Source organism: Apteryx rowi, unplaced genomic scaffold, assembly GCF_003343035.1.
Source record: "Apteryx rowi isolate R43461 unplaced genomic scaffold, aptRow1 scaffold_15, whole genome shotgun sequence".
In the NCBI taxonomy this organism is placed as follows: domain Eukaryota; kingdom Metazoa; phylum Chordata; class Aves; order Apterygiformes; family Apterygidae; genus Apteryx; species Apteryx rowi.
The window spans coordinates 879,983-889,546 of record NW_020447752.1 but is presented as its reverse complement, the minus strand read 5'-3'; the positions used below and the strand labels follow the sequence as shown (position 1 = coordinate 889,546).

Sequence of the window (9,564 nt, the reverse complement as noted above, 5' to 3'; positions counted from 1 at the left end):
TCCGTTACCTGTTTGGTTTTCCCGTATCTGAAGATGCAGAGCTTTGGCATAGCCTCAGACCAAACTGGGAGGAAAACCGTGCATCTCGTGGCTTCAGACTCCGTAGTACTGCTCCTAAAGCACGAACCTCTGCAGAAGCCGTAGTCACCGGCTTTGGAGAAAGGCCAGCAGTACAATTTTTTTGGTAATAAAATGAGATCTAGGGGAAGCATTGCTTTGTGCGCTCAAAAGGGGCAGGGGCCCTCCTGAACAAGGGCCAGTTTGTGCAGGCACCCGCGCACTTCTTAACACGGGCCAGACTTTAACAGAGGCCTGGCGTGACTAGCGGTCGGGGGCCAGGGCTGACTCTAGCAGGACCAAGACCATCAGCGCGCTGCTGCTGTGCACAAGATCAAGGACGGCAACGTAACAGTCACTTCCTAGACGCCTACAGCAGGGCAGCTGCCGCCAGAGCTGGTAGGCAGAGATCATACCACCAAGGAAAAATCTCATGTAGTGGCTTATGGATCTCATATAGTGCCTTCCTCCTTCGGCCAAAGCATTAAGCCTTGACAGTCCCTTAGGAAGCCGGGACATTTGAATCATCCCCCTCTTACAGGTGCACAGCCTTTTTAAATGACTCGTTCCCGGTCACCCAGCCAAATCAGCAGCAGGACTGAGGAACAAAGCCCGACCTTTTCCTTCCCTCCAGCCACAACTGTGCCTACCCTGAGCCCCTTCCTCAACCGCATCGCCACGCGCAGCCAGCTCCCCTACCGTCYGCCCTTCTCCAGCTTCGTCTGAGCGCGAAGGACCCGCGAAAGTGAGTCTCAAAGCCCGAGTCCATCCTGCCACATGTCACTGAGGTTTTACAAGCACCACAAAATCATCAGAGTRATCTGACTGAAGGTGAGAGAGCTCTTCATCAGAAACAAGCCATGTATTAGGTATACACTTAATTTACTAAGCTCAGCTAACAAGCCCTTGATCCACAGGCATTCATAAACCACTGGTAACGAACTTGCAAAAAATACATAGCATTGGCCCCAAAAATCCAAATTAAGAGTTTGGAAAAGAAAAGTTTCTTTGAAAATTACTAGCTAATCTAAGTATTTCATTAAGATCTTAAATTCTAAGCGAGCCCTAAGTCTATACTTAAAAAAAACAGCATAAGTATTGTATTATTTTTAATTGTAGTAAACCATGTAATGTACATGGAAGTGAAGGATTTTACCCTGAATTTTATATTTAACAATATATGTATCTAGATCAAGTAAAAGATTTAGAAACAAACTTTTGTTAGTGCTTCCTCTGCTGTTCAAAACAAGCATTTGGCTAAACACCATCTTTCACTCATATGCCTGCAGCAAAAAAAAGTTCAGACCGAACTTAAGCCCTTAAATACCTTTTCCTTTCGTACACTGAATACTAAACTTGTGAATCTCTTGTCATACCAACATCAAGACCTTAGGAAAAGTGGCATCCTCAAACACTGTAATTAGCATTACTTTCTGAACGTCCCGAAGATGCTATTTAATACAAGTTGGCTCACAAAGGTAGGCATTCTTAAAAAAGCTGAAGAGGTGGTGGTTTTTTTTTTTTTGCTTTGTTCCCATGCAGTTAAAAATGTGTCGATTCAAAACAAAACAGAACAACAAGAAAAGATGCAACAACATTTCCCGTAGGTCGTGAACTCTCAAAGTGCATAAGTGTAGTTTTACTGTTGTGTATGCCACTTTGCAAAAGCTTCACACTCCTGTGCATGCCCATAGAGTATAAGAAGGGCACACGATCCCCCTGGGACGCTGGCAATAGTCCCTGTAAATTATTTGGCATTAAAACCACGTAAAAGCAGTCTCAACTGCATTTTGTTTGTCTGCTTTTTTTTTGCTTTTTTTTTTTTTTTTTTTTTGCAAAGCACTGTTGCTGCTCAACACGATAGCTCACCTTTCGGGTCTCCGCCAGCACCCTTCCCACAATTAGTCAGCAGTCCAAGCAGTCGGAGATGTTCAATGTTTATGACAAGTACTGTAGTCGGATGTCTTACAACATGCTGCTATGTAAGCTCTGCATCCAGCATTATACTGAAATAGCGCCATGTCATGCTGCGTTTGGTGGAGGCTCTGTTAGTAGCCGTCATCCTCGGCTGCACGCTTTAGAAGGTGCCCCAGACCACGTCGCTCAACAGAACCACAACGTCGCCGTTCACGAAAGAACCTCCTCCTCGCCCACGTCAGGCAGGTCGTTGCATTTCAGGTTATCTTCGCTGCCTTGCTTCCTGCTTTAGAAGGAAATAAGACATTTTAGTCTCCTTACCAGCAATTCTTTTCCTGGGCCAGGGCGAGGAGGGAAGAGGGAGCAGAAAGCTGTATTTGGGTTCCCAACACATCATTTTGTGAGCAGTGTCAGGGAAAAGGACCAAACCCAGACTAGAGCTATGCTGGAAGCCACAATGCCAATCGCAATCCCATTCCTTCAGGCACCAAGCACTAAAAAGCAATGACAGCAGAGACTGGGGAGGAACCAGCATCGCGATGACAAGGCTAATCCAAGAACACCTGAGAGATGCAGCAATGCCACCTCGCAGAGATTGGGCCAACGCACAGCGAAGAGCCTCACGTGGAGGCTGCAGTATGGGAGCGGGTGGGAAGGGCTGAAGGGATTCATTTTTGCTGGGAAGGGGCAAAGGGATTCATTTTTGGAAAGGGAGCTGGCCAACTTCGGCTTGGTAAATATCATGATCCCTCTCCAGAAGAGTAACACAATAAATTGCCGTTCTGACATGGTCAGACTGTCAGCTCCAGTCCAGAACATGGACGAGAAAACAGGTGAATCAATCCTTATCGTGTATTTTGGAAGCAATCCCATGTTGCAAGTTGTAGGTGCAGTCTGGAGGCAGCAGGAGTCATTTGTATGAGGACAAGTCGCCTCTGGGCAAGGTGAGCTTCCAGAGGCCAAGACACCACCTAACCCTTGCTTAGTAACTCTGAAAAAGAGTTTAATTAGGATTTCCTAAAGTCCTGTTCAATCCCTCCGCACAGACATGCACTTAACGCAGTGAACATCCAGGTGGAAAATACCTTGTATAAATCCACTCCCCAAGGGGATTTGGGAGGATTACTTGCTTGGTTTTTAGGACAGACTAAAGCCTTGGCCATGGAGAAGACAAGGATCCAACGCATCATTCAGCTGAGCCACCTAGGTTGATGACATTCAGCTTGGGGGGCATTTTAATAAACTAAACATGCTTCTTCGCAGGGGAAAGAGCAGGAAGCGGAGGCCAGCAGCAGCACCGGAGCTGGGCCGCGCAGCCGTTCCCCGCAGGGGTCGCTTCCAGCACAGCGCACAAGCCCAGGGTTAACAGAGACCCAGCGAGCGCTTTGATTCCCGCGGGGAATTAGAGGTGTTGGGGGAGGGATTCATTCAAGAAACTCCCATTCAACCCTTTGCAAGTCAACGGCAGAAACCAGAATCCAAAACGCAGTCTTTACCCTGAGCCTGGAGAAGCGATGCAGGCTGATTTGCCAGGACGGCAAACTCCATCAGCCTCCGGTACCTCCAGCCTGCAAAGCCTTATGCAACCCAAGGGGGGGGGAAGGAAAAAGGAAAAAGGAAAAACGCAGTGCTGAAGTCCCGCCTGAGGAGAACTTCACCACTAGCTTTAGCAGGACCCAAATCTGCTCCCAGCTACAAATAAGGTCTTGTTAGCAGTGAGTCACCCAACGCAGGAACATGCCCATCTGCGTGAAACGGAGGGTGAGGGCAGGGCGGGGAGAGCCCCCGCTTCCTTATTTATTCTCATTTATCCGAGCCGTTAGCAGCCCCCGGATGAGCTTCCCGCAGGACGGTCACGGCTGTAAGAGGAAACGCAGAGCACAACCCCGCAAAAGCTACTCGTGCGGGGCGAGTCCTGCCCTTTCGGGCCGAACCGAGACGAAGACACTCACATCAGCAGGTTCCCCGGCGCCGACAGCGACCGCTCCTCTCGCTTGCTGCCCTCGAACGGGTTCCCGAACGAGCGCTTCCTGATCATCGTTTTAACCAGGATCTGCAAGACCAGGTTGGGGGTTGTCAGGGGGTTTCTGCTTGCCCGAGACCCCTTTCCTTCAAGGGCAACAGAAACGTCTAAACCTGCTGCCCAGCTAAGTCAGGAAACTACTGGAAACATTCCAAATTCTTTTGGAAAAGAAAAAAAAAGGGAATACGTTTGCAAGTGTCCAGCTGCTTAACATGGAAGCCTGCAGCCTCCTCCGAAAACTCAAAATGCAACAGCTGAGCACGCAAACGACAGTCACGTTAGATGCGAGAGGCGGAAAGGAGAACAAAATGACGCGTGGGCAGGTTTTCTCCTGCAGCAGGCAGGTTTCGCCAATTCCTGTATTTGGCAACTGCAATTTTCCAGTTGCCTGAGGTTACTCGAAAGAGGAGTTCACAGGAAAGGGACGGGGAGAAGGGAAGGAAGGAACGAACACAGTTTTGCCTTGACGTTTACCAAACCCAACCTGGAGAATCGGCAGTTTGCCTAGCTTTGGCCCCAAAATGCAAAGTTACAAAGCTTCAAGCGCGGTGTGAGCTTCCTGGGACCAGTGGGAACTACCGGAGCAAGGATAAAAGCCGCCACTCCGGCCGGACCCTGCCTCGGCACGCGCTGGCAACCCCCGGCCCGATTTTATACCGCTGCTCCTCCCTCCCAAGCCGCTGCCGCCCGAGACCGATGACACCGCGGCAGGGCCCGGGGAAGGATGCTCCCCGCTTCTCCCGGCACGGGGGCTCGCGGGCACCTGTGGGAACCTCCGCTCCGGAGGCTCCCGCCCGCTGACTGCCAGAAAAATACGGCGGGGAAAGAGCACCGGCGCTGCGCCCGCTTGCTTGCGCCCTTCCCGAGCGCCCCACTGCCCGGGCCGGCGGCTCCGGGGCCGGAGCGACGGCGCGGGAGCGAGCGAAAGCCGGGACGGTCGGCGTCCCCCGCGCTCACCACGGTGGCCAGGCTGGGGATGTGCTTGACCGAGTTCTCCACCTCCTCCTCCGTCACCTCGACCAGCGTGCAGTTCTCGTCCTCCGTGGGCAGCAGCTCCGCGCCGTTCTTGGTCGCCCAGGGGTGTAACTTCAATTAATAACACAGCCTGTCAGGGACGATTTCCTCTTTTTTTGTAATTCAGACAAGGCGGGGGGGGGCCTGGCGGGCGCGCGCCCTCGCCGGGATGCCGGCAGGAGCTCGCCGGGCCGGGGCCGAGCGCCGGTCTCACCCGGCCCCCCCCACCCCGAGGCGGCGGCGGCGGTCCGGCGGTGGCGGCGGCGGTCCAGCGGCGGTTGGAGGGGCGAGCGGCGGCGCGGGGGGAGCGCGGCGAGCCCTAGCCTCGGCCGGAAAGGGGGTCGGTCCGCGGTGGCGGGGGGCAGCGGCGGTGGCGGCGGGACGCCCCGCTCCGCCCTCGCCCACGCACCTGCAGTCCTCGGCCCTTGCGGGAGGAACGCAAAAGGGATTCGGCAAGTCGCCCGCCATCCTTTCCCCCTACCTTCGTCTCCATTTTCTCAGCTTCTCGCCCCTTCCAGGGTCCCGCAGGGGCGGAGGACCAGAAATCTCCTGCGAAAGGCTGTTGCACAGTACTTTCCTGGTAGCAGAGGAAATACTGTACTCAGGGCCTTTCCTTCCGCCGCGCGCTTCTGTAGGCGCCGAAGGTCCCGAAGCTGAGAAGGTCCAGGAGGGGGGGAAAGGAACCGGGACTTACCTGCCTCGGGCCGGGCAGGGAGGGGGCACCTAGCCTGCAGGGATCGCAGTGACTCCCGAATAAGCCGAGCGAGGCAAACCCGACGGGCGTGACGCCGCCACGAACACCGGGGCTTTGCGCCAGTACCTTGATTTCCGGGACCGAAATCCTCGATTCGGGGTTTTTATCCAGCATCCGCGTGATCAGATCCTTCAAGAAGTCCGTAACTTCCGGCCTTGGGAAAGGAGAGAGCGGGGAGAGGAGTCGCGGGGAGGGCGCAACGCTCCCTGTCCCTCCCCGAACCCCCCGGGAAGCAAAACCCCCCCCAGCCTGGATGGGCATCGAATCCCCCCCGGCCAGAAGCCGGCGAGCAACACGGTGAATTCATTCGCTCGAGCATCTCTGCCAGCGACGCTGCTCTTTCGCCGGCAGCGGCAAACCAGCGGCGCTGCCTTCGCGTTCAACGCAAAGGAAGCTTTCCGGGGCCGAGAGGGGGGCTCGCGGGCTGAGTTTGCAAAACCACAACGGGCAGCCGCCAAGAAAACAGCTCGCGGCAGCTTCAAAACAAGGGCTGAGGGGGGTTTTTTTGTTGTTGTTTGGGTTTTTTTTTGTTTTGAGTACTTACTGGTCTGGGAACTCCAAGGTTTGGGTCTTGATTTTATTGTGTAAACTCAGGATCCGTTCATCCATAAAAGGACACTAGCGGCAGAGACAAAGAGCAGCGAAGAAAGCAACAACGTCTGTTAAGGAAGAGGGCGGCCGGGCGAGCGTCCGCGGCGGGTCCGCGGGGAAGCGCCAGCAGCGCTGAAAAACGACGCCCGTTACCTGCCCGAACACGAAGCAGTAGAGCGTGATTCCCATGGCCCAGACATCCAAAGCCTTCGGGGAGAAGCAAACGCGGTTAGGTCGGGAACAGGAGACAAAGCACGGGCAAGGAAGGTTATTCCAAAAAATCCCCACGTTGCAACCAAATACCTTCCCGGAGAAGATTTTCCTGGTTTCCGAGAGCGTCTCCGGAGCCATGAAGGCCGGGGTGCCCACCGTGTTGGTGAGGAGGGCGTCAGCACCCTTGAACTCGTTGCTCACGCCGAAGTCGGCGATCTTGACGTGCCCGTCTTCCCCAACGAGCAGGTTGGAAGGTTTGATGTCCCGGTGGATGATCTTCTGGTAGTGCACTGCAACCACAGCGGCAGCGAGGAGCTCGACAGCGGCGGCTTGCAACAGCGCCGCTGGAAAACGGCGCAACCCTCCCCAAAACCCCCCGAACGCCACCCTGTTCGCATGGACACTCACAGTATTCGATGCCCTTGATGAGATCCTGGAAGTAGAACCGAGCCTTATCTTCGGTGAGAGGTTTCAGGGTTGGGATTTCCATCACGGGTCTGCAAAGGCAAGAGAGGGCGAGCAGAGCTCGTGTCACCTCCGGAGGCGCCGAGGAAGGTCCGGGGGCTTTGCCAGCCGGCACCACCGAGCAGGGACAACAGCACGCAGCCACCACGTCGAGCGCGCCCGGGGTTTGCCGCACAGGCAGGGCTTGGCCGTCCCGTCCCCGCTCCAAAACCCCGGGAGAAGGAGCAGCAGGCGCCTGCGCGACACCGAGCAGCCGGGGGCCTGTCTGCACCCCCAACCCGCCCCAAACCCCGGCTGCGTCCCCGGGCAAAAGGCTGGAAATTCTCCAAAAAAAAGGTCAAGAGCATCCCAATGCACCACGCTGCGTATTTTGAACGCGCCCGCCCCGAGCCCCGGGGGGAAGCCCGGCATTAACCTCTTCCCTGGCGCCTCCGAATTTGGCTTCGGGCGCCGGAGGTCTGCTATGTACAGACCTGTTCCGCTTTACCGGCTTCGGGCCTGGGATTCAGTACTCACCCTTGCTTCACCAGTTCAAACACTGAAACGCAAAGGAAAAGGTGATTAATTGCGGTCAGAGCTCCTGCGAGCCGAGTCCCAGCACACGAGCAATTATTTTTACAGCTCAATTACGAAAATAATACGTTGGCGAACAAGGAGATGCTATCTTGCACCCAGCGCACAGGCTGGGATGCTTCTGCCTTCAGCCAAGAGCCGTGCGTGGAGCAAGCTCAGCCTTTGGAAGGATCTTAGGCGACTTAAAATACAGTTTGCCCCCAAATGCTTTTTTTGCGCGTATGCGGCACGGGTTCCCAGCACCGCTTCGAAGGGGATGTTGCCAGCTGCCTCCGTAGCTACCCGCCGGCAGCGGCGCGAAACAGGCCCTCCCCGCCGCCCGCAAAAGCGCCGGCGCCGAGCCAACCGCTTAAATCTGCGCAGGCAGGTGGGGAGGGGGCGATTTGCACTTCGGGAAGCTAAGCCACGCTTGATCGGCGAGGGCAAGGAAGCGACGCTCCCGCGCGCGCGCGGCCAGCAGCGCCGGGACGCGGCGGCTCGCTTACCCATGTACAGGTGGTCCTCGCCGGGGTCATCCAGCACCTGCCACGGCACGCGACACGGGGATGGAACAGAACCAAAAATAAAAATAAAAATAAAAATAAAAATAAAAATAAAATAAAATAAAATAACCGTGTTGCAAGTGAGGTGTCGTGATTTGTCCCAATTCTGCCCCAAACCGCCCCGGAAGCTGCGTGAATCAGGGCCTCGGGATACGGCTTCGGGCAGGTAAGCGAAGGTGCGACGGCAGGTGATTAGACCAAAGCTGGCACCTCGCACGTCCAGACCCGCTTGCCGTGCTGCGATCACCCAGGCACGCGGCGGGAACGGGCCGGCAGCGAGAGCTGCCCGGAGGGAGGCCGAGGGCGAGGAAGAGGAGGAAGAGGAGCAGGCGGCAGCCATCTGCCCTGGGCACCCGAAGGCTCCCGAGCTCCCCGGCCGAGGGCTCCGCTTTGCAGCCTGCCACCTCCCTCATTTCCCTTCGGAAGCCCCGCTAGCAACGCTTTAATTTCAAAACCGAATATCCGGGAACCTCAAGGGTCTCCCGCGCTCCCGCCAAGGCCTGAGCGACGCGGGGGCCACCCACGGCCGAGCCGCACGGCGCCACCGCTCTCGCGCCCGCCGGCAAGCCCCAGCGGGGTCTCCCTTCTGCAGGAACCTCGGGGTCGTCATTTCCTCCCCAAAACTCATCTGAGCTTCTCAGAGTATTTCTGCAGGTCGCTTTCAGGGAGGAAAACAAAGTTCTCTTTCGGGTGCAGGGAGGGGGGGGAAAAAAAAAAAGACCGTTTGCAAAAAAAGGGACAAAAACCAAGTCTCCGAGACGCAGAACCTGCTGGAGCCGAGCTGGCGCTGCCAGCACGAGGCTCCCGCGTTCCCGGCGCGAGGCTCCCTTGCAAAATTCCCCCGCGTCCGGGGGGAAGGCGATCCCGCCCGGCGGGCGAACCTCCCCGGCGGCGGCAGTGCCGGAGGCGGCCGCCCGCCGCTCACCTCCACCAGCTTCACCACGTTGGGGTGGTCCAGCTTCTTCAGGATGGCGATCTCCTGGTAGACCTGCTCGATGGGCCCCTTGGGTTGCACGCAGCCTTCGGAGGCGGCCTTGGCGCCGCGGGGAGGCGGGCGGCCTGCGGGGAAGGGGCGAGGAGGGCTTTTTCTGCCGCCCGCCCGCCCGCCCGCCCACGCGAGAGGCGACGGAGCAGCAGGGCAGCGAAAGCAGCCACCTGCGCGCCTGGGGCTGCGGTGGGAACAGCCGAGGTGCCGAAGTGCTGAGTCCTGCACCCAAATCCTCCTCGGCAGGAAACAGCACCGCGGAGGGCTCCGATTTCGGGCAGGAAAAAGGGGAAAAGGCATCAAAGCGAATGTCCCCGCGGTGCCGCCCGCCCCGACCCGGCGCCACTTACGGGGGAAGCCCGCTTGCCTCATCAGCTTCTTCTTGGAGAGGACCTTCATCGCCTGCAAGACAGCCGAGGCGCCGGTGAGG

The 9,564-nt window shown here is 56.7% G+C and overlaps 1 protein-coding gene across 1 annotated transcript; it reads right to left on the bottom strand.

The window, feature by feature from the left end:
- Positions 1-1,870: 1,870 nt before the first annotated feature.
- On the bottom strand, positions 1,871-9,533 carry CAMKK2 (calcium/calmodulin dependent protein kinase kinase 2). Its single transcript, XM_026058881.1, has 13 exons — positions 9,485-9,533; positions 9,075-9,208; positions 8,093-8,129; positions 7,551-7,572; positions 6,978-7,066; positions 6,660-6,859; positions 6,510-6,563; positions 6,310-6,383; positions 5,832-5,919; positions 5,493-5,588; positions 4,955-5,083; positions 3,927-4,027; positions 1,871-2,257 (listed from the first exon to the last, which is right to left on the bottom strand). The coding sequence occupies exons 1-13, from the start codon at positions 9,531-9,533 to the stop codon at positions 2,185-2,187; spliced, it is 1,146 nt and encodes a 381-aa protein (XP_025914666.1). The 3' UTR covers positions 1,871-2,184.
- Between the last annotated feature and the right edge of the window lie 31 nt (positions 9,534-9,564).

What these genes read in the sequence shown, in the direction of transcription:
- CAMKK2 (XM_026058881.1), bottom strand. Translation starts at nt 9,533, where the DNA reads ATGAAGGTCCTCTCCAAGAAGAAGCTGATGAGGCAAGCGGGCTTCCCC. An exon ending in GAGGCAAGCGGGCTTCCCCC is followed by an intron (nt 9,209 to 9,484) that starts GTAAGTGGCGCC and finishes CCTTCCCCGCAG; the next exon opens with GCCGCCCGCCTCCCCGCGGC. An exon ending in GGAAAATCTTCTCCGGGAAG is followed by an intron (nt 6,564 to 6,659) that starts GTATTTGGTTGC and finishes TTCTCCCCGAAG; the next exon opens with GCTTTGGATGTCTGGGCCAT.